The 25,695-nt window shown below is 35.2% G+C and overlaps 1 protein-coding gene across 1 annotated transcript in view; it reads right to left on the bottom strand.

The window, feature by feature from the left end:
- Positions 1 to 284: 284 nt before the first annotated feature.
- Positions 285 to 25,695, bottom strand: part of LOC149837879 (ubiquitin-conjugating enzyme E2 variant 1D-like) — a 39,081-nt gene continuing 13,670 nt past the window's right edge. Inside the window, exons 2-4 of the mRNA XM_090006248.1 lie at positions 13,419 to 13,558; positions 12,450 to 12,575; positions 285 to 625 (exon numbers count right to left, since the gene is read on the bottom strand). Coding sequence (XP_089862374.1) covers positions 485 to 625; positions 12,450 to 12,575; positions 13,419 to 13,558 — 407 coding nt within the window. The 3' untranslated portion in view covers positions 285 to 484. The remainder of the gene's footprint in view (positions 626 to 12,449; positions 12,576 to 13,418; positions 13,559 to 25,695) is intronic.

Genomic DNA, 25,695 nt, shown 5'->3' with positions numbered 1-25,695 from the left:
ACTACTTCATCTTTGATATCACATTGTCACAGAATAAATCAAATATCGTTAATTTCAATGAATAAACCTGTCACATGGACAAGTTCTGTGTGTAATTTCTATTAATAGCAGTATATAGGGCACATCAGCACATGATATGGGAGTAAACTGGCGTACTTGAAAACAACATAAATAGTTCCTAGGCTTCCATAGCCATAGGTTGCTTAGCAGCATCAAAAGTTTAGCAAAGATTTACCCTTGCTAAATCCGGAGGCAAAAACAATAAACACAATCATTTACAGTGGCATGACAAACAGAGAAACTTAAGATTATGTTTTGTTCATTTTAAAAATATAAAACCAAGAGAAGCAATTCTTCAACAAGAAGCATAGGCTTAACAATGAAGTTCAAGAAGGAACACTATGAAGAGTTATTTTAAGTGTTCTTGAACGTGGACGCTCAGATAGAATAATAGCATTGCATTTAGATACAGTAGTAGCTGTTGCTAAAAGAAGGTTCCTTCTGGGGGCTGAACCAATTTCCGGTTGTGCGGAGCGGCCATCTCTTTTTTTAGCTGGATCAGTATGTCCTCCATCGTGTACTCGCGCTGCCAGTTTGCCAGCATACCAAACTTCTTTGGTCCCACCTGCATCCACGAACTCAAATTTATGAATTTAGTCTTAAACATTGTTTGGCATGACATATTTAGAGGGCAGGCATAGGCATTGATCGTGTAATCCTAACGATCTTCAAAACTATCAATTGGAATACATTGCAACGTTAATGCACTACATTGTTCATGAAGGCATGGACATCATCCTAAAATTACAAGATCCAAGAAGCTACAGGCTTGAAAATAGATCAAGGGAAACTCCTCAAAAGGCCAGTTGTCTCCTAACCTTATTCAAAACTGGTTGCAAGAGCTGCCTAGAAGTTCTCCATCCAGAAAGCCAACCTCATCTTAAAATTACAAGGTCAATGGAAGCTATGAAATGAAATGGGGATCTTCGAAACACGAGCTTAGATTAACAAGGGCAAGTGTCAAGAATGACACTAAAGCATAACCCTTAAAAAGGGTATAACTGGAAACAAAATAAAAATAAAAATGTATTCTTTATTGATATGAAAAACCAATTGCTTAAGAAGCATTGGAAATGAAATACAAGAGGGGCTGCACCCCTTTATATACACAGCTGAAAGAAGACTCAATAGAGCTGTTGGAATGTGTCAGTCCAACAGCTCTATTGCTAGTCAAGTCTGGACAGGACTTGACTAGCAACAGTCATTCTAGTTCAAACTGAACTAGATGACATAAAGACAAAAAATAAAAATAAAGAAAAAAAAATTACAGAAAAGAAAGAAATGAAAAATGTATTTATATATATATATATAATAATAATATAATATTATTATATATACATATGTGTACAGTTTTACATTTTAACACTCCCCCTCAAACTTGCGGTACAATGAGCGAAAGTTTGTCTAAGAGAAAGTGAAATCGGGGAGCAACGAGAGGCTTTGTAAAGAAGTCTGCTAACTGATATTCTGAAGTGACATATGGCAGATCAATTATCCCGTGTAGATATTCCTCTCTGACGTAGTGACAATCCATTTCGATGTGTTTGGTGCGTTCGTGGAATGTTCTGTTACTGGCAATGTAGATCGCACTTTTGTTGTCACAACACATTTATGAAGCCTTTGTTGCTTCAGCTCCCATGTCAGCAAGCAGTCGTCGGAGCCAAACTACTTCCATGGTCGTGGTTGCCATGGCTCTGTATTCAGCTTCGGTGGATGAGAGATATACCTTATGTTGCTTTTTACACTTCCACGAGATCAATGATTCCCCTAAAAAGACACAAAAGCCAGTGGTTGAGTGTCTGTTATTGGGATCACCTCCCCAATCAGCATCAGTATATGCAATTAAATCAAGAGAAGAGGAGGAAGATAAGAAAAGTCCTCGTGAAAGAGAGGACTTGATGTATCTGATAATACGCATGACTGCTCCCATATGAACAGAAGTAGGAGCATGTTGAAATTGACTTGCTGTATGAATAACATGCGCTATATTTGGTCTGGTAATGGATAGATAGGAAAGTGCCCCGACAAGCTGTCTGTAAGAAGTAGGGTCTGCAAGAAGTTCTCCATCATCAATCTTCATTTTAACATTAACAACTTCTGGAGTGTCAACTTTCTTATCATCAGTAATACCAGACCTGAAAACAATATCAAAAGCAAATTTAGTCTGAGATAATAAATATCCTCTAGGAGAATAAGCAACTTCAATGCCTAAAAAATATCTCAACAAGCCCAAATCAGTCATTTCAAAATGAGATTTAAGAAGTGTTTTGATTGTTTCAACTCCCTGTTTATCGCTTCCGATGATGATCATATCATCCACATAGAGAAGAAGCACAATGATCCCTGCATCAAAATTCTTAATAAACAAAGCAGTGTCAGTTAAACAGAATTGAAAACCAATATCAATCATAACACGACTAAACCTATCATACCAAGCTTTTGGTGCTTGTTTAAGTCCATAAAGAGTTTTTTCTAAGCGAAGGACTTTACCCTTAGGAATACTTAGACCAGGAGGGGGTTCCATATATACTTCTTCAACTAGCTTTCCATTTAAAAAAATATTTTTGACATCCATTTGAAAAATAGACCATTTTTTGATAGAAGCTAAGGCAATTAAGGTTCGGACAGTAGTCATACGAGCCACCGGAGCAAAGGTTTCTTCATAATCAATCCCATATTCTTGGGCATAACCTTTGGCTACTAAACGGGCTTTATATCTTTCAAGAGTATCATCACTCTTGGTTTTAATTTTATAAACCCATCGACATCCTATAGTTTTCTTCCCTGAAGGAAGATCTTGAATATTCCATGTAGAATCCTTTTCAAGTGCATCTAATTCAGCTTTCATGGCTTCTATCCATTTGATATCATTTTTTGCTTGAAAATATGTGGATGGTTCTTCATATGAGTGAATTAATGCAATAACTGCCCTATATGTGGGTGAGAAAGACTCGTATGATACAAACTTTCCTGGAGGCCTCGAGATTCGGGATGATTGTCTAGTTGGAATGTTAGAATATTTTTCAAGTGCACATGGAGGATTAGACTCTTGTCGCCTGGAATATTGAATACTAGTGTCTCTATGAACTTCTTCATTTTCAACATTAAGATCAATAATTCTTTGATTATCATCAAAGTTACAATCAAGGTCATATTCATCAGATGTTGATATTAGATCTAGCAAAAAGGAGTACTCAGTGACGTCTTTTAATTTTCTAAAATCAAAGAAGCTCTCCTTTTCAAAAAAGGAAACATTTCTAGACACATATAGTTTATTATTTTTGAAGTCAAAACATCTATAACCTTTCTGATTTTCAGCATATCCTAAAAAGGCACAGGGAATCGCACGAGGGGAAAGTTTATCATTTTTGTCAGTAAATATGAAACATTTGCACCCAAATATTCTTAATCTAGAGTAGTCTGGAGAAATGTTCATAAGTTTTTCAATGGGAGTGATATTTTGTAACGAAGAAGATGGCATCCTATTAATGAGATAGGTGGCAGTTAAGGCAGCTTCTGCCCAAAAGTCTTTCGGGACTTGATTTGCTATTAATAAAGTCCTAGTGGTTTCTATAATATGGCGATGTTTTCGTTCTGCCAGTCCATTTTGTTGAGGTGTATAAGGACAAGATCTTTGATGTGTGATGCCATGCAATTTAAGATAATTTTGAAAATCTGTGGATAAAAACTTTGCCCCTGAATCTGTGCGAAAAATAGTAATATCATTTTGAAACTTGTTTTTAACCATATTATGGAAAGTTTGAAAGTATGAAAATACTTCAGACTTATGTTTGAGAAAGTACATCCACGTATGTCGGGAGAAATCATCGACAAAAATAACATAGTAAACAAATCCTCCTTTAGAAATTACTGGTGCAGGACCCCAAACATCCGAGTGTATTAATTCAAGTGATCTTGAAGAGAAAAAGGTTCTGTTCTGAAATGGTAATCTTTTCATTTTGCCGAGAATACAATCTTTACAATCAAATGATTCAGAGTTACAAAATTTCCCTAGATTTGGAAAATGTTGGATTTTGGCTATACGTGGGTGACCAAGTCTCTTATGCCACAGTTCCAACTCTATTTTTTGAATATTATAACAAAAAGCTTTTTTCGGCATTTCCAAAAAATTCATGTAATAGAGTCCTCCTTCTCTATGGCCTTCCCCAATCAGCTTGCCTGACTGGCGATCCTGTACCCAACAACCATGAGAAGAAAAAGAAATATTACACTCATAATCAGAAATTTAAAATACAGATAAAAGATTTAAATTTAATTTGGGAACATGTCTAATTTCTGGAATAATTTTTTTTTTTGTTTTATAAATTTTTTCAAAATTTCCTATTCCTTCTATTTCAAGAGAAGTCCCATCAGCAGTAAAGACCTTTGACACACTTGTTTTATTTTTAACACATTTGGATAGACTTTGATTATTTGGGGTCATACGAAAAGATGCACCAGAGTCAAGAAGCCAAGAAATTTTACCTAGATCAGAAAAAGATGAGGCTGCTGCGCCGGATGAAGCTTCAGATGAGGAAGAGGCACCTTTGATAAGAGGCTGAAGAATCTCCATTAGTTGGGCCAGGGAAACTGGTGCATCCTGATCTTTAGGCTCCGATCCAGCAATTGCAGCTCTTTTTTCTCTCAGCTCCTTAAGTTTGGGACATTGTGGCCTGTAGTGTCCTGGTTCATGACAGTGATGACAAATAACTTTCTTCTTATCATAGTCACCATTTTGTCGGTTAAAGTGAGGAGGCCTATATGATCGAACATGATTCCCTGGTCTAGACACGGCTAAAACGGAATCATCATCAATTTTTAAAGAACCTTTCAGGAGACGATTTTCTTCCATTGTTAACTCTTCAATAGTTTCAACAATAAAAGAAATTTTTCCCCGGTGAAGTAGCCGATTTAGTGGTTTCAAATTCCGGCCTTAATCCAGTGATAAACTGGTAAAAATGTTCAGCATCGAGTTGTTTCTGACGAAGCTCGATGTCTTCGGCACAATGCCACTTTGGTTCTAAAAGGGAAAGTTCTTCCCAAAGTTCGGACAACCCATTGTAATATTCACGAATAGTTTTGTCTCCTTGTGTCATCATTCGAACTTTTTCTTGGAGGTTGCACACGTGTGCAATATCTTTAAGGGAATACATATTCTTAAGGTATTCCCATGCCTTATCGGCATGATCAAATTTGGCAAGACTTGAGCATTTTTTAATGTCAACGCTATTGATAAGCCATGACATTATCTTCGCATGAGATATTCTCCATTCTTTCCATTTCTTCTCGTATGAGGCAACAGCCTTGATTTTCTCTTCTTCCGATAGAGGGACCTCTTTATCTCCCTCCTTTTTAGTAAGAGATAGCTTAGGTTCTGAATCGGAACCATCCACAATCCCCCATAAGCCTTTTCCCCATATATGGTGTTTCATGATTGAAGCCCATGTTACATAGTTCGTATCGCTTAGTTTCATAGGCATGATGGTGACTTTATCATTGTCATCCATCGATTACAATGAGAGAAAGAATAGGCATAGAAGAGAAATAAGAAGGAAAATGAAAAAGAAAGAAGGAAAAAAACAATACAACAAGATGTGAAATCTTCTCTAATGAAGTGATAAAACACTTAGTGGCGAACACTTTTGCAAATGGGCGCGGAAACCGAGGCATCTTTTCCTCAAGATTTAGTACTTCCGCGGCTCTGATACCATGAAATGAAATGGGGATCTTCGAAACACGAGCTTAGATTAACAAGGGAAAGTGTCAAGAATGACACTAAAGCATAACCCTTAAAAAGGGTATAACTGGAAACAAAATAAAAATAAAAATGTATTCTTTATTGATATGAAAAACCAATTGCTTAAGAAGCATTGGAAATGAAATACAAGAGGGGCTGCACCCCTTTATATACACAGCTGAAAGAAGACTCAATAGAGTTGTTGGACACAGTCCAACAGCTCTATTGCTAGTCAAGTCCGGATAGGACTTGACTAGCAACAGTCATTCTAGTTCAAACTGAACTAGATGACATAAAGACAAAAAATAAAAGAAAAAAATTACAGAAAAGAAAGAAATGAAAAATGTATTTATATATATATATATATATAATAATATAATATTATTATATATACATATGTGTACAGTTTTACATTTTAACAAGCTACTGGCTTGAGAATATCTATAGCAAAACATCACATGAACATGGTCCACAGATTGTGGAAATGCATGGACAAAAGGGAGGTATGTGAAAAGGATTTTACCAATGGGGGCTCCGCTCGTACGGTAGCAGCGGTTTGGCATGTCATGGGACGTTGCAAGTTCAAAACCCACTGGTATATAGGTGGTTGAATAACTGTTGTAAAAGGAGGGGACCTTAATTCCCCTAGCTCTGTTACGAAAAAAAAATGATTTAAAAGTTCACTTTCTCGAAAATTCAAAATGAGAAATTGAAAGATGGTCAATAACATGGGCTGCTCTAGTATTTTCAAGAGATACAATGAAGATGTATATATGAATCGCTATTACATAATTATAACATTATCACATGGGCCAGGCATCTTAATCGTGGCCTGCAAAGAGCCAGATTGGGCCAAATCAAGTCAAGCCTGACTTGGTCGCGGCCTATAGTTTTGTTAATATATATATATATATATATATTAGTAAACTGAAATACCCATCAAGGGTATTTTGGTCTTTTCACTATAATAGGCGTCAGCCCATTAAGGGCTGATATTTTTTTGTTTTCTTTTGTATTTTTATTTTGTTCTTTTCACTTTTTATTTTTTGTCTTTATTTAAGACTGATGCGACAACTCCATATAGCTGTTGGAGCTGTCCCAACGGTCATTGGCTCCTTGTGTATTATAAATTAGCCTCTTGTGGCCTTGTATCTCTAACTCATTTTTTAGTGTCTCTATGCAATAACAAATTTGTTAGACACTTGTGTGAGTGGTTTGATGATTCAATCAAGTATTCTACTTGATTGAAAGTGTGTTTTTGCATGTTTATTGGATTCAAGCCATTTCATTACATAGTATCAGAGCTTTGGTGGTTCAAAAACAATTTTTAGAGAAAAGATCGATCAAGAGGAGGATCGTGAGCTTAGCGGATATAACAAATCGTAGATCGTTGCATCGAGAAGTGTGTCATCTCTCAAGCAAGTCTTGTATTACATTTTTTTTCCTTTCTCTTCTTCTCTTTACTCTCTCTTTCTCTACCTTTTCTCTTCGCATTGTAAAGAAATGAAAAATGAGAGGAAAGTAATAGTCTCCATTCTCGTACGCCTAAATAATACAAACTATGTGATGTGGGCATCCATAGTAAAACACAAAATATGAGAAAAAGGACTATGGGGTTTGGTGGACGATACCGAAAAAGAGCTTAAGCTCATTCTTACAAAAATTGAGAATGGGAAGGAAGTTGCTCTTTAAGGAGAAGAAATGAGTAAAGTCATTTTCGACTATGAAAAAAGATGAAAAGAGTGGAGGATGGGTCATTCTAAAATAATTGGATGACTCATCAATAGTGTGGGCATCCATAAATGTTCTAGCTTGGCGAAATTTGATTTCACTAGTAATGCGTGAAAATATCTTAAAGACATGTAGTCTTAAAGATATTGCACACATATGTAATGTTCAAAACAAGGTGATAACTATGACTCAAGGATAGATGAGCATTAGGGAATACTACAATGCACTTTCTTTTCTTTGGGAAGAATTAGTTTTTCTTGAGCCAAAATGACATTGCTCACAAGACGTAGAACTCCGTAAAAATCAAATTAAAATGAAGCATTTCTACCAATTTATTAATGGGCTTAGACCCGAATTTGAAGGAACCAAGTCGGTTCCGCTTCGTAGAGGAGGTATTCCTTCCATAGTAAAAACTCTTGAAGAATTGACTATGGAGGAGAATAGATTAAAGAAGTCTTCCGTTTTAAAAGATGAAAAATCCGTGCTTGCCATGTCAAAGCCCGGTAATCATACTAGAAGCTACAAACCTCCTCATTTTGTAAAAAATGAGAATGGAAGAAACCCCAACAACTATGAAAGGAATAACAAGAGGGGTGATCATGAATACAAAAAATGTGAAAAGATAATTTGTTATCATTGTTATGAACCGGGACATATCAAGCTTTTTTGTTCCAAAAGAAAGAAGGATGATCATAAATAAGACAAAAGAGTTGCTTCGGTTGAAAGGAGTGATATAGACGACTCCAAATGCATTGGCTCGCTCTCTTTGGCTCAACTAATAGATGCGCTACAACCCATGCTTAAAGCTCAAGCTTCTTCTTTCTCGGGAGCGACCATATCTATAAGTGGTGACCATGGTAAGACCTCTTGGATCCTTGACTCCGATGCGTCTTTTTATATGACACCAAATGAGTCCATATTGTCTGAATATAAGTTTAACCTAAATGATTCTTATGTTTCAACTGCCGATGGAACATCTTTGAAAATCAAAAGTTTTGGGATTTTTCAAAAACATCCAATATTTTACATACCAATATTAGAGTAGTACCAAAATTAAATTTAAATCTTTTATAGTATTGTTTTCATCCAATGATTGTCTAATACAAGAGGATCTCCAGTCTGAAAAGTCGATTGGGCGAAGCCATAGAAGAGGAGATTTTTATGTCATAGACAATCTTGAGTTACTAAAACAACCGTTTTGTAATTTTGTGAAAAAGAAAATTATAGAAATTTGGCATAAAAGACTAAGACATCCTAATGTAACCAAATTACACTTGTTTTCATTTCTTTTAAATTATAAAGAAAGAGATTTTGTGTGTGAAGGTTGCATTCTTTGCAAAATAAAGTCTTTGCCCTTTGGACCAAGACATTTTATAACTAATAACCCATTTGAGTTAGTACATTCGGATGTATGGAGACCGGCTCTAATCGTATCCAAATGAGGGGTATCCTATTATGTTGTGTTTGTAGATGACTATAGTAAACATTCTTGGATATTTTTTCTAAAACAAAAATCGAAAGTATTTGAGTGTTTTAAAATATTTCATTGTTATATTAATAATCAATTTAAAACTAATATTCAAATCTTTAGAATCGATAACGGGGAAGAATTTGTGCCAAAAGAATTTAAAAATTATCTAGGCCTAAATGGGATTGTTCACCAAAAATCATGTCCATACACTCCTTAACAAAATGGACTAGCCGAGAGGAAACACAGACACATTATTAAAACTACTAGAACACTTCTTGTGTCTAAAAATATTCCAAAAGTTTTTTGGGCCGAAGTCACCCTTACGGTAGTCTATTTGATAAATAGATAGCCTTCCAAAAACATTGAAAATATCTCTCCTATTTAAAAACTTTTTAAAACATCTCTCGATTATAAAATGTTAAGGGTCTTTGGATGCAAATGCTTTGTCCGTACCAAAAAGAATGACAAATTTTCTCCAAAAACAATCTCTTGTGTTTTTTTTAAGCTATGGCGAAAACCAAAAGGGATATAGATGTTATAACATTGAAAGAAACAAATTGTATGTTTCTCGAAATGTCGCTTTTCTTGAAAATGAAATTGGTTTTTACAAGGAAAAAATCTAAGAAAGTTATGACTAATCGTTCCTTTTTTATCTTGTCAATGAACATGAACGGTGTGAAAATATTCATGATATACATGAGAGTAGAAATGAAGATACGCATAATGAAAATGAGAGTGTGAATGAAGGTCTTAATGATATAGACCCATCTCATAATGATATACATACCTATACTCGTCGTGTAGAAGATCATCCACCATGTGCTTTAGAAAGATATTCTCAAAATCAAGAAATAGATTCTTCTAGTCTTAGAAAATTCATAAGAATTTCAAAAGCCCCTAGTAGATTTATATCCTATGATTCTTTTGAACCAAGGTATAAATCCTGACTAATGGCCATACCCTCATACTCCAAACCACAATTTTATCATGAGGCTAAACATCATCTAGAATGGATTAAGGCCATGAATGAGGAATTAGAAGCCTTGAAAAAAACAAAAACTTGGAAAATCCAAACATTACCTAAAGGAAGAAAACTATAGGATGTAGATGGGTGTACAAGATAAAAACCAAATACGATGGAACATTAGAACGATACAAAGCTATGTTAGTAGCTAAAGGATACAATAAAAAATATGGAATTGACTACGATGAGACGTTTTTCCAGTTGCTCGGATGACAACTGTTAGAACTCTTATTGCTATAGCCTCGATTAAAAAATGACTTATATTTCAAATGGATGTGAAGAATGTGTTTTTGAATGGTAATCTAGACGAGGAGGTTTACATGGACCCTCCACCAGGCTTGAACTTAGCACATGAGAAAACTTTTCGGTTACGCAAAGCCTTGTATAGCCTAAAACAAGCGATCAAAGCTTGGTATGATTGGTTCAGTAAAATGATAACACAACTTCATTTTAAATCTTATTTTATCGACATTGCATTGGTTGTTAAGTCTTCCAATGCAGGGATGGTGATCTTACTACTTTACGTAGATGACATGATAATCACAGGAGGTGATACGCAGGAAGTTAATCATATCAAAGATGTGCTTAAAACCAACTTTTGATATTACAGACCTTGGTTTTTTGCATTATTTTCTTAGAATAGAAGTTGCTTACTCACCTCATAGTTATTTTTTATCACAGACTAAGTATGTTGTAGAGATCATTGAACGATCAGGACTCTCGGATGAAAAACGAGTTGATACGCTGGAGGTTATAAATGTCAAAATGAAGAAAGATGATGGCAAACCTCTACAAGATCCAGCTCTCTACAGACAAATGATTGGAACTTTGTCTCATATTTCTATTACTCGTCCTGATATATCTCATGCTATTCATTTTGTTAGTCAATTTCAGCATGCTCTCACTACAGTGCATATGAGTGTTGTAACGAGAATTGTTAGATATATTAAGAAATCCATTAATCATGGATTATTTTTATCATCCTCTTCTTCATTAGTGGTCATTGTATATTTCGATTCTGATTGAGGAGGGGATGTAAATGATAGACGCTCAACCACTGGTTTATGTGTGTTTGTAAGTGATTCTCTAATTTCATGGCGTTGTAAGAAGCAGTAGAAAGTGTCACTTTCCTCCACTGAAGCCGAGTATTGTGCCATGAAAACCACCACATCTGAGTTAGTATAGTTGCAGCAACTACTAGAGGACCTGGGAATTCACATTGCAGAACCCTCCAGACTATGTTGTGACAACAAGAGCGCGGTCTACATTGCAAGCAATCATACATTTCATGAGAGGACAAAACATATTGAAATAGATTGACATCATATTCATGAAGAATTTTTGAAGAAGACCATCACATTGCCTTACGTTCCCTCAGAGTACCAACTTGCGGACTTCACTAAAGCGCTTCCGTCACCTTGATTTCATTTTCTACTTGGCAAACTCTCGATTGTCCCACCATGAGTTTGAAGAAGGGTGTTATATATATATATATATATATATATATATATATATATATATATATATATATATATATATCTTAGTAAACCAAAATACCCATCAAGGGTATTTCAGTCTTTTCACTGTAATAGGCATCAGTCCATTAGGGGTTGATATTTTTTGTTTTCTTTTGTTCTTCACTTTTTATTTTTTATCTTTATTTAAGACTGATGGGACAACTCCATATAGCTGTTGGAGCTCTTACCGTTGGGTGCAGCCCCAACAGCCATATGGAGCTGCACCCTCTTGGCTCCTTGTGTATTATAAATTGGCCTCTTGTGGCCTTGTATCTCTAACTCATTTTTTAGTGTCTCTATGCAATAACAAATTTGTTAGACCCTTGTGTGGGTGGTTTCATGATTCAATCAAGTATTCTACTTATTGAAAGTGTGTTCCTGCATGTTTATTGGATTCAATCCATTTCATTACAAGTTTAACAATGACCAGAGAGAAAAAAAAAAGTTGTCATATTCAAGATGGAAGAGACCATAAGTCATGGGGTTGTAGCATGACTTAATGGTGGCTGGCAAAGAGCCAGATTGGGCCAATCAAGTCAAGCCCGACTTGGCCAAGGTCTAGAGTTGAACAGTGGACAGACAGATAAAAAAGTTGGTCATATTCAAGATGGAAGAGACCACGAAGTCATGGGGTTGTAGCATTACTTGATTTACAGAAAAGATCCCTGCAGCCAAAGAACCTAACCATCTCCCTGACAAGGAAATCACAAAGTGGATCAAGGAAATACAACAACCTACCCTAATGTGCTAGAAAGCACACCAATGAAAAGAAAAGGCACAGCTATTGAGTGATATACCAGTTTTTCACTAAAACCAAAAAGGAAAAGAAAATGGTGTCCTTTTAATTGCTAGTGTAATTGATTTTGCTTGTACACATGCCAATAAAAGAGCAAAGAAAAGTCTCCTCACCACTCCAGTTTCATGATTCACACATGTCATATTAACCCGTGAATGGAACCGGACAGTTGGGGGTTTTTCTGGATAATCCTTATCACAGAATAGCTTCAATTGATAGATGCGGCCCTCATGCACAGACTGCACAGAGAGAAAAAAGTAAGTTGGCAAAGAATCTTTCAAACAACAAGACTAATGCTCAGAGAAGAAACATTAATCCAGACCAGCAACTCTACTAATTAAAACAATTTACATCCAAGGACTGCTGTGGTGAAAACAATGTCACACGCAAGAAAGATGGAAGACAATGTAAAGGGAATACACAGAATAATTAAATGATTCCAATCAACTCATAAGGCCAGCAGCAATTCTGCTTGTACAGCATCCATATACTCTTTTGTGCATGGATTGTCATTCTACATCTGTAAGAAAAAAAAATTGGTCCAGAAAACTAGTCACTTAGCTACTGTAAGTACCTACATCAATCTTTTGACAGAACAATAGGGAACCTGCAAGCAATAAAAACATGATTTTGGTAGCACCATTAACAACTGCCACCCAAAAAATAAAAGGGATAAATCTATCTGGATCATGTAGCTCCAGCAATCACAAATCATTTGCCACATGCTTGATAACCAACAGTTCGTTTATTCTCTATTTCCCATTGAACTTATTTAACCGTAAGAACCAAACTAGAGCAATATCTGATGCACCAAGTGACTGTCATAACTCAAAAACTGAGAAATCAGAATGGGAATCAAGATTCTTCCCCGTAAATAAATGCTCCAGGATAAAAAAGCAATGACATGAAATAAGGATAAACTGAAAAAAGAAATAGAAGCTTTATTATTGATTTTCAGCAAATTTAAATTCAACAGTCAAAGAAACTAATGGGGACAAGGCAGGAAGCACAAAATCTCACGAAGCATTTAAGAAATATTATAAGATCAATTTATTTATTTAGGTAATGAAAAATTCCCTTACATTGTGAGGACCAATTATGGTACCCGTCCAGGATCTCATGTAAATGTCATCTCCATCATCCATTCCATAGCTAACTGTCCCATCTCCAATACCCTTTTCTCCACGTTCTAACTCTTCCAACAATCTGAAATTTCGAGGTACTGCAGAATAGATATGAGGACAAATCAGGAAGGAAGTTACTCCGATTTTTTTTTCTTATAAAACAAATTACATCAGTTGATCATGATAACATCAATTGAAAAAAAAAGGAAGAGTTCCTCAACAAAAAAACAAGAAAAAAGATTAAGCAGGTTCAGACTCCAAAACGCAATGATATTGCAAAATGGAAGCAATGCTATTAGCTATTGTGAAACGTGATTTATTAGACTATAATAAACTGAATTGGAGTTAAGTAGCTACATTCAGTAACCTCTGGGGAAATAGTTGATGAGCATTAGAGCAGGGGGCTTGGCTCGTTAAGGGTATACCCCAGCTTGAGCTCGGCTCATGAGTTCGTCACAAGCCGAGTCGAGCATGAACTGGCTCATTTAAAAAAAAATCAAATGTTTTTTAAAGCTTGATAATATATAAAATATATGTATAATACATAATAATATATGTATAATACCTATATAAAACATATATAATATGTAAAACGAGCCTATACAAGCTGAGCTTTCCATGTTCGTGCTCAGCTCATTTACAAAAACAAGCTGGCTTGTAGATCAGCTCACCGAGCTCAACAGAATGGCGAGCTGCTTGTCTCGTTTCCCAGCACTAACGAGCATAAATAATGAAAAGACGCATTTTCATGGTCCCATTCATAAAGCATCTGCAAAACCACAAAATCATGTTGCTAATTCACAGGAATTTATAATCTGGCTGAGAAGATATTAACAGTAAGCTAGAAAAACTTCGATGACACTATATGATCCACCTTAAAAGGGGCAGGCATGGGATGGGAACTGGTTTACTATAAGGAAGAGAGAAGCCCATGCAAGGTTAGGCTTTGGAAATGGAGTCTTTCCTTTTCTCTATATCTATCCACTTTGAAAGGGACATGCACAAGGACTAGATGGATCAGTATAAGGGAAACAGAAAATGTAAGCCAAGAGAGAGAAATAGAGAGTGAGATTGAGAAGTTTGAACCCAGTAAGTCTTGTTGGTTTAAAGGATTTGAAACCAAAAGATTATTCTGGTATAAAGGTTAATATGACTTACCAATTCCTACCATTTTCTTCTCTACTGGTGTGCTAAGCAAGAGCTAAGTTTCCATTTCTACAGCATAAAGGAAAGAGAGGTATAAGCCAAGAGAGAGAAATAGAGAGTGAGATTGAGGAACTTCGAACCCAATAAAAGATCGTCATTTTAAAGGTTTTGAAACCAAGAGAAGATTATTCTGGTATAAAGGTTAATATGACCTACCAATTTCTCACATTTCCTTCTCTATTGGCGTTCTAAGCAAGAGCCAAGTTTCCATTTCTATGACCGAAGATCATGCATGCATCAATTCTTGGGTGAAACGAGAAGGCTTACATCAGTTATATATATCCTGGATGCAGTAATACTGGTTCACATTAAGTGGAGGAGCATCCACTGATTTAAGATAGTCAACCAAATCATGATTTCAGATATTCTAACATAGCAAATATGCTTTGTGCATAATCTAATCCATTCTGTTTTTTTTTATGTGTAAACCTTGACAGTTTGAATTCAAAGAATTTTTCCTTTTCTTATTTAAATCCCATCTGTTCCTTTGGCTTTCTGTGAAATTTCACGTATATCTCATATTTGTGATCTCTTAGCAGATTCCATGCTGTGCTAACAAGGAAACTCAAGCATATAAAAATCATAGAAGCCCATATTGGAATAAGATTTGCAAATTTTCAAATACTCACCAAGTACCCCCCATTTCTCTACCAGTGCTAGGTTGATCTTGGGCTGACTTCAATTATGAAGTTAAAATTACCTTGTTACCCCCCACAAAAAATGCAGATACAAATTTCCCCTTATCCTCAATTTAATTTATTTTCCTACCCTTAGGACTTACTAAATGTTCATTACTATTGAATGTCAAAAACCATCTAGCAGGCAAGGTTTATATATGCTGACAGGTTTATCATTTAAGATGAGGAAGAAGTTAGGATGGGGATGAGTAAAAAGGACAGAACTTGGAAGCAAGTTGAGCTAGAGTTGTTTGGTAAGCATAAAGTGGTTATTTTGATATACAAGTACAATTATGGACATATCTGATTCACCGAGGTTAAAGTTTAAGGGAGTATTTTAAAAATTAAAAAATTAAAAAATGGTGGGCCCATTATCAATGCAACATACAGTCAACAGAAGGTCCATGTGCAGACTTTCCAATCAGAATAAAAGAGGTTGAAGGAACATACTGCAACTATAAATTTGCCATGAAAATGATGAACTGCAGATATGAGAAAAAAGTAAAACATGTTGCTAGTATAAGCATATGAAAAAAGAAAACCCTGCAGATACAAACTCTGACAATCATATCATCCATATCTACAAATCTGTGATAATCCCAACAACCAAGTTTCCCCTCTATAGATACTGCTGCTGGGTTTTTGAAACTAAGCATCCATTTCACAGAGGAAACTCTCATCCCAAAGGATGTTGAACAAACCAATGATAGCACAAAGTAGGCTTATATAGGCTAAAACACCCTTATCAAGGACGGACATAGTGCCAACGTGAAAAATATAAAAATAACAGCCTTTCCTCCAGCTTGTACTTCAGAAAGTCCAATTGCCCATTCAAGCCAGACTTTGTGCAGCCAAAATATGGGGAAAAATTGAACCTTTTTCATACATGCAACCTAAAGGTGGATGGATAAGATATCATGTTGAATAAAGTCAGTATCATTACATTAACATAGGAAAAAACTAATGATTCACCCAGTGTTATAGACATTTAGTCAGTAAATGTAGATATTCTCCACATGCTCACGCTTATACATGTTAGCTAAAAGGCTCACATAGCAAAATAGGAGCACAACCTAGAATTAACTAAGTGAGAAAAAGAGAGTAACTTCTTCACTTTTAACAAATCAGTCATAAATATATCAACTTGATTAATTTTTTATAAACTTAGAAACTCCAAGATAAAAGTAGAAGGCATGGCACAAAGTCCAAAAATTATTCTAGAATATTTATGTTTAGCCGAAGTATTATTTTGTTTATCTGGTATGAAAGCCAAGGGATAGATAGCCCCGTTCGACTCGAACCTGATACCCCTAGGACAAGATAGTGTGCCTCTACCAATCCAGCCATTACATTTGTCCTGGTTTGAATAAATTATAGTTAAGTAGCAATAGTGATGTCAATATCTTCTTATATCATGAATGATCTTAAGTCAGAACGTTTTTTGCACACACATGCTACACAGAGCAAACTTCAGTAAGAAGCAAGAAAACTGCAAGTGTTGACAAAAAATTTGGAGAAAACACTTAAGCAAAGAAACAAGCACATCTTGCAACTAGTGCCATTTTATGACTTAGAACATGCACCATAAATAACCAAAAAAAAAATAGGTCAAAAGACAGTTGATTATGGACACTGTTTCCATACAATTATTATATGCATGATCTTAATCCCAGGTCAATAATAAATGATGATAATGACATGCCAACAATATGTAGATTCCATTTTTCACTTCTCACTGGATGCACATGGTCCTCATCTCACTCACTGCCCCTTTCTATGGTTCCACTTATCCAGATTCCATACAAAAGGTTCAGTCCTTTTCAAGATCCCATTTTTATCATTCATACAACATGCATATCCTTATTTGATGTTCTAGGATACGTGGATTTCTGCATCTCACTCAATGCACCTTTGGAGTAAACTTATCCAGATTCCACAAGAAAGCTACTTTTTCTGGGATTATGCTTTTATCATTCATGTGACTTCCATATGCCTATCATCAGTTCCAAGAAACAAGAAAATTTTCTTTCAAACTGTCACATGATGTCACATAAGTATGGGTACGGGTGCGGGTACAGGTGCGGGTACGAAGGATATGACACAACAATTTAAAAAAAATGCGGGTACGGGGACACAGCTATATATATATACTTATGAAATATGCTAAATGATACGTGGTAAATGGTTTTTTCAGGGTTTTTTCATCTTATTTTTTAATTCTGACCGTACAGACGTGATCTATGTACTTGATTTTATAGGGATCAGATCTTCAAGTGTTCGATTCCGACACATGGGTGGGTTTCTATAAGGTTCAAAAAATCTTTATAAATTTTCAAGGCTCCAAATATCTTTTTTTCATAGAAAACACATGATCCACGTGTGGATTCCTCATAAATCGACCATGCCCAACACATTTATGGGATCGGAACTGCGAAAAAAACACCGGAAGAGCAGAAAAATCCATTTAGCATGTATCATTTAGCATATTTCATTTAGCACCTATCTATCTATCTATCTATCTATCTATATATATATATATATATATATATATATATATATATATATATATAGTCAAAAGCGACACCTAAAAAGACCAGTTGAGGACTAGGCAGACTAGTTGGTACCCCAATTACAATATAAAAAAGTATACAAAATATACATAAAAATATGTTTAATTCTTTTTCTAATAAGATGTTTTCATCACACAAGTACAAAATTACACATGCTTTCACAAAATATATTAATATACATAACCAGAATATATATATATATATATATACATATATATATAATCACTAGAATATGAGAACTAATGTGCGAACCGCAATTTTCATAGATTTTTTGTTATTTTCTCTTGAATCTAATCGTTCGAATGTGATCTACATGCTTGGTTTTATAAGAACCGGCTCTTGAATCATCTGATTTTGAAGCATAAACGAGATTTTTTAAGGCTTTAAAATCAATGGCTCATAATCTTCATAAATATTCAAGCATTGAAAAATCACATTTTTTCATCGAAAATACACGATCCAATGGTTGATTCGTAACAACTTCATCAAGCCAAGTACATCCACATGGTTGGATTTGCAAAAAAAGTTGTTGGAGATGCCCATATTTCTAGTTCTCATATTTCAGTTCTCAAATTCTAGTGGATATATATATTTTCAATTATTCATAACATATTCAATATAATCAACAAAATATGCATTTAGGCTTTTATAAAAAAATCATCAAAAACAAAGTAACACACACACACACGTGTGTGTATATATATATATATATATATATATATATATATATATAATCAATTAAAATTAATTGTGCATGCTTTCAATGTTTCACAAAAAAAATCTCAAAAGCAAAGTAAAACACACACACACACACACACACACATATATATATATATATATATATATATATATATATAAAAGCATGTTTTCATCATTTCACAGAACAAATCACACACACACATATATATAATTATATATACAAAAAAATAACAAAATAGATATAACAATAATAAATAACTAAACTGCCCTCTTGTCTAGGCGGGGGCAGCTTATGTAAAAATATCTTCAACAAGATACTATGATCAAGACCTTAATATTCTTGATGATAATGACGTGCACTCATGCACAATAAGAACTCTTAGAACACTTGTGCACAAAAGCACAACCCACTAAATCTCACAAATGCACAAAGGCATAAAAAGAATAGGAAAACTTTATTAATCACTTGGACTTTGACCCAAAGCCTTATCCAAATACAAAGAGAAGGGCTCTATTTATAGAGCAACAAAAGAGGATTTTGTGGGCCTTGGAGGGGCTCCACATGTAGTCGTTGGAGGGGCCCAACGACTATATGTGAGCCCCCCAAGGTACACAAAGTACCACAATTAAAAGAAAATAAAAAGAAAAAAGAAAAGTAAAAAATGTACAATCATATTCAAAAAGATGAATATGCGTAAAAGGAGAAAAAGACTAAAATACCCCTATGACTGATAAATATTTTTATATATATAATTAGATAGATACATGTACATATATATGAAATATATATGTATATGTATCTCTCTCTTTATATATATATATATATATATATATGATGAGCATTACAATGATTTGGAACTACAATTTAACAGCTTAGTCCCCGACTAGGCGCCTTAGTCAGTGCCTAATCGGCAAAATTGGTACCTTTTAAGGTACCAACCTAGGAATTGCAAACCCTAGGCATTTTACTTACACCTAGACCGACTAGTCGGTGCCTAGTCAGGGCTTTTGACTGTATATATATATATATATATATATATATATATATATATATATAGAGAGAGAGAGAGAGAGAGAGAGAGAGAGAGAGAGAGTTTGGGTTTGGGTTTGGATTATATATGGATCCTAATGGATCAACTATATTAGGATCCATATATAAGACAATCTTATAAAAAGGGGAAGGGACCTTTCCCCTTTTGCTCTCTCTCTCTCTCTCCAGTCATTGAGAGGGGGAAATTGAGAGAGGGGAGAGAGCGAGAGAGGCGAATCAAGAGAGAGAACGAGAAAAAGAAGAAGAAGAGCCGGGCGAGCAGATAGGAAGAACAAGAAGAAGAAGAGGGGTGTTAAAATGTATTGTATGTGTGTGTGTATATATTAAGTCTTGTAATTTGGGTATTTGACAAGGGGTATTTCGGTCATTTTGTATATGTAATAGGGATCGACAGTTTTGGGGTTTATTTTTTTTGTTTATATTTATAAATTCCCCAAATAGTTAGGTCTCTATGGTCAATATGACCATAGAGCTGTTGGGGCTCTCCAACAGTCACATTGGGGAGCTCCCAACGTCTATATTGGGAGCTCCCCAATGAATCATCTTGTGTGTATAGTGTAAGAAGATGAACTCTTTAATCAACACCGAACGAAGCTTCAAATAGCTTCAACCAAAATACCAGAGATCCACACTCACAAGAACCACAAGAGTTCATACAACAATACCCGAAAAAGGGTATGCCAAAAGAGAAGAAAAATATATGTATTAAGAGGGTAAAACACCCTTGAAATCTCTTACTTTATGAGGGGGCTTTTGCCCCTTATTTATACACATTGAATGAGAGAGGAGAGGGAGTCGTTGGGCTCCCAATGACTTTAAATAGAGCCGTTGGGAGTCCAACGACTCTCTTGCTTTTAGACTAGTCAATGTTTGACTTAGTCAAAAAGCCCAAATACAGTCCAAAAAGAAAAGAAAAAAAGAAAAAAAAGTAAAAAACCTAACTAAACTAGGTCTAACTAGACTAATCTTATTCTAACTATATTTTACATATAATTTAACACTCTCTCAAACTTACGGTTGGATAACCGAAAGTTTGTCTAAGAGAAAGTAAAACCGAGGAGCAGCGAGAGGTTTGGTAAAGAAATCTACCAATTGATATTTTGAGAAAACATAGGGAAGATCAATGGTGTCGTGCAGAAATTCCTCTCATACGTAGTGACAATCCATCTTAATATGCTTAGTTCATTCATGGAATGTCCGGTTGCTGGCAATGTAAATTGAACTTTTGTTGTCACAGCATAATCGTGATGCTCCTGTACTCTCAACACCTATGTCATGAAGTTGTCGCCTGAGCCAGACTACTTCCATAGTGGTTGTCGTCATAGCTCTGTACTCAGCTTCAGTTGATGACAGAGAGACCTTTTGTTGCTTCTTGCATCTCCACAAAATCAATGATTCACCTAAAAATACACAAACGCTAGTAGTTGAGTATCGATCATTGGGATCACCTCCCCAATCTGCATCAGTATAAGCAGTTAAATCTAAGGAGGAAGAAGCAGACAAGAAAAGTCCTCAAAAAATAAAAGTTTTAATATATCTAATAATGCATAGAATTGCTCCCATATGGACAGTGGTAGGAGTATGCTGAAATTGCCTTGTTGTGTGAACGGCATGCACGATGTCAGGTCTTGTAATCGAGAGATAAGATAGTGCTCCGACAAGTTGTCCGTAAGGTATTGAATTTTCAAGCGGTTCTCCATCATCAATCTTCATTTTTACATTTACAACTTCGAGAGTGTCAACCTGGCGTTCATCTGAGATACCAGACCTGTCAACAATATCTAAAGCAAATTTAGATTGAGTTAGTAAATAGCCTCTAGGAGAATAAACAACTTTTATTCCAAGAATTTTTTTTAGAAAACGCAAGTCACTCATTTCAAAGTGTGTTTTGAAAAACTTTTTAATATTGTCAACTCCCTTTTATCACTTCCAGTGATGATCATGTCGTCTACATAGAGGAGAAGAATAATGATACCTGCATCATAATTCTTAACAAAACAAAGCGATGTTAGTAAGACAAGATTGAAAACCAAAATCAAGCATAACTTTACTAAACTTATCATACCAAGCCTTTGAGGCTTGCTTAAGTCCATACAAAGCCTTATTTAAGCGAAAGGTTTTTCCTTCAGGGATGCTGGTGTCAGGTGGTGGGTCCATGTATACTTCTTCGGCTAAACTTTCATTTAGAAATGCATTTTTGACATCCATTTGATATATATGCTATTTCTTTACGGAGGCAAGGGCTATTAGGATCCTTACTGTAGTCATTCTAACAACTGGGGCAAAAGTCTCTTCATAGTCTATTCCAGAGTTACCGAAAACGCCTAGGTAAGTGGGGAAGCACGCTTTCCCAAAGCGCAAAATGTCATGCTTCTGAAACGTGGGGGGAAGCACACTTCCTTTTTTGGAAAGCGCACTTCCCTTTTTTGGGAAGCGCGCTTCCCCGCGCTTTTTTCTTTTGTTTACAAGTTTTCACATGATTATCTTCTTGTTTTCACATGATTACTCAAAGGAATGCTAACCATTCCAATCATCTGAGCGCAAGTTTCATATATTTTTCTTTGAGTTCTAGATTCAGACATATTGATTTCAATATGGGGTTGTACATCTTAATTTCCATAATGTCACTTTTTTTAGTCAGTGGCTTTTGTCTCATTTCCTAACCCATTACCTCTCTTAGTCTTTGATTATTGGGTGGATGAATAATTCATTGGCACAAAGGATGAAAGAAGATTTTGTGATACACCTAGAACCAATTTATAAAAAGTATGACTAGCTTGCCTATTATTGTGGAAGAATACCACCAAAGCAATGTTTCCAGCTGCAATTACTTAGATATGACATTTACTTTCCAATGGGGAGATCCTTGATAGATTGAGATGATAGAAGTTTACTGATTTCTATAATATGGTTAGCATAGAAAAAGAAATTGGAACTAATCAATATTTTGTGGGGCAGAGAAGATGGAGGGTCAATTCACCTAGAGTTCATTAATAACAAACATCAGTAAATGATTTGATAAGGACTTACTCACATGCTCAGTTATTTGGAAAAGAAAAAATGGGTCCAAATGTTGTAATTTATGTTTAGGCAAGTTGGTTGGAGGAAGTATCAGAAAGGTGAATATGGCCAGTGGATTGGTGTATTGAGAGTACACATTGCCGTTATTCTTTTGATATTTGCTCACCATAACCAGCTCGCTAAATTTTAAATCCTTTGTACAAATATTTTGGTTAAAATATCAACTTGTGCATTAATATTTAATTTGAGACCAATATTTTTATTTTTATTTTTATTTTTATTTTTATTTTGATTTTGATTTTTTTTTCTCTTTTTTCACTTCCCCCTCGCTTCCAGGTCGCTTCCGAGATGATTCTTGATTCGCTCCTAAGTCGTCCCATGCTTCCCGCTTCCTAAAATTTTGAAAGTGTCGCGCTTCACACTTCTGCTTCCCATATCGCTTCCCGCTCCCGCTTCCTCAACTGACAGTCATGGTCTATTCCATATTCTTGGGAATAGCCTTTGGCAACTAATCATGCTTTAAACCGCTCAAGAGTACCATCACTCTTTGTTTTGACTTTGTATACCCATCGACACCCTATAGGTTTTTTGCCTGGTGAAATATTTTGAATAGTCAAGTGTTTGCTTTTTCTAGGGCTTTAAGTTCTGTTGTCATTGTTTTGATGTATAATATCGTGTATGTTCAAATAATCTTTAAATTCTTTTGATAAAAACTCTCCCCCTGAATCAGTGCAAAAAATTGAGATATCATTTTTAAATTGATTTTTAACCATATTATGAAATATTTAAAAATGTAAGAAAACTTCGAATTTATGTTTAAGAAAATAAATCCAAGTATGTCTTGTAAAATCATCTACGAAGATTACATAATATATAAAACCTCCTTTTGATATAACAGGTGTAGGTCCTCATACATCCGAATGTATTAACTCAAATGGTCGCGAAGAGACAAGTTCAAAAATGAAAAGGTAATCTTTTCATTTTTTCAAGAATACATTTTTCACATATAATGGTTTCAAAATTACAAAAAAAATCATCTTTGAAAAAAACTGGAGCTTGGATACACTAAGATGTCCAAGTCGCTTGTGCCATATATCTAAGTCAACCTTTTGAACATTACAACACAATGTCTTCTTAGGTATTTTCAAAAAATTCATGTAGTACAAGCCTCCTTCTCTATAGCCTTCCCCAATCAGCTTCCCTGACTGGTGATCCTACACTCGACATCCACGAGAGGAGAAGAAAATATTACATCCATGGTCAGACAATTGTGAGAGAGATAAAAGATTTAGGTTGAGCTTAGGGATATATCTAACTTGTGGAATATAAAATCCTTTTGAGTTTTAAAAACCTTTTCAAAATTTTCTACTCCCTCGATTTCAAGAGATGTCTCATCAACAGTAAAAACATTTGATCCATTTGAGCTATAACATTTAGATAACATATCGATGTTTGGTGTCATGTGAAATGAAGCACCTGAATCAAGGAGCCAAAGGAATTTACCAAGATTGGAGATGCCCACGGAAGATACGGCGGCTCCAATGGATGAAAGTGCTTATTTGAGCAGAGGTTGCAGAGCTTCCACCAATTGAGTTAAGGACATGCTTCTGATGGATTGTTCATTTGATTCTTGAGAAGGTCCAATAGAGGCAACCTTCTTTTCATATGGTTTCTTTAATTTTGGACAATAGGTTTTTACATGTCCCAGTTTTCGACAATAGTAACAAATTACTTTCTTTTTTTCAAACTCATTTCCATTTCTCTCATCATTTGTCCTCCCATAATTTGGAGGTTTGTATGTACGAACATGATTTTTCGGTCTAGATACGGCTAAGACCGAGTCATCATCACTCTTGATGATTCTATTCTTGAGCCTATTCTCCTCCATGCTCAACTCCTCTATTGTGTCTTCTATTGAGGGAACCTTCCCTCGATGAAAAAGAATGAACTTGGTGGATTCAAATTCCGATCTTAGTCCATTAATAAATTGAAAAAAGTGCTCCGCATTAATTTGATTTTGGCGGAGTTCTATGTCTTGTGGACAATTCCACTTTGGTTTAAGAAGAGCTAACTCTTCCCATAATTCGGATAAACTATTGTAGTATTCTCTAATAGTTTTGTCCCCTTGAACCATATTTCGAACTTAATTTTGTAAATTGCATATATGAGCAATATCTTTAAGAGAATACATTCTTTTAAGATAGTCCCAAGCATCATTGACATGTTCAAACTTTGCAAGATTTAAACATTTCTTGATGTCAACGCTACTTATAAGCCAAGACATAATCTTGGCGTGTCTCATTCTCCATTCTTTCCACTTTTTCTCATAAGTGGTAATGACTTTGGTTTTTTCAACCTCCGTAAGAGGTATTTCCTTCTCTCCTTCAACTTTTGTAAGGATTAGCTTAGGTTCCAAATCAGTCCTGTCTACTAATCTCCACAACCCCTTTCTCCATATAAGGTGCTTCATAATTGAATTTCATGTAACATAGTTTATGTTGTTAAGTTTAATAGGTTTAATGGTGACATCATCATTATCATCTATTTTACAAGGTTTGAAACAGTAAAGAGAAGAGAGAAGAAGACCACCACGAATAGTGAGTACGAGAGCTCCTCCAAGCTTTTGCAAGAACACAACTTCACATACACAAAAGAATATCACTTTTCTTTTCAACCTTTGAATGGCACGCTTCTCGATGCACCGATAAGAGTTGCTTGATCACAAATGGGCTTTGATACCATGTAAAAAGATGGGCCATTTAATAACACTGAACGAAGCTTCAAATAGCTTCAACCAAAATATCAAAGATCCACACTCACAAGAACCACAAGAGTTCATACAACAATACCCGAAAAAGGGTATGCAAAAAGCGAAGAAAAATATAAGTATTAAGAGGGTAAAACACCCTTGAAATCTCTTACTTTATTTGGGACTTTTGCCCCTTATTTATGTAATGAGATATGCAGAAATACAAAGAGTACTATAAGCATTTACAATGTCCTACAATGAA

The sequence above is a fragment of the Nuphar pumila genome, chromosome 5 (genome assembly GCF_984573655.1).
Source record: "Nuphar pumila chromosome 5, dmNupPumi1.hap1.1, whole genome shotgun sequence".
Taxonomy (NCBI): Eukaryota; Viridiplantae; Streptophyta; class Magnoliopsida; order Nymphaeales; family Nymphaeaceae; genus Nuphar; species Nuphar pumila.
This window is presented reverse-complemented; position numbering and strand designations above follow the sequence as displayed.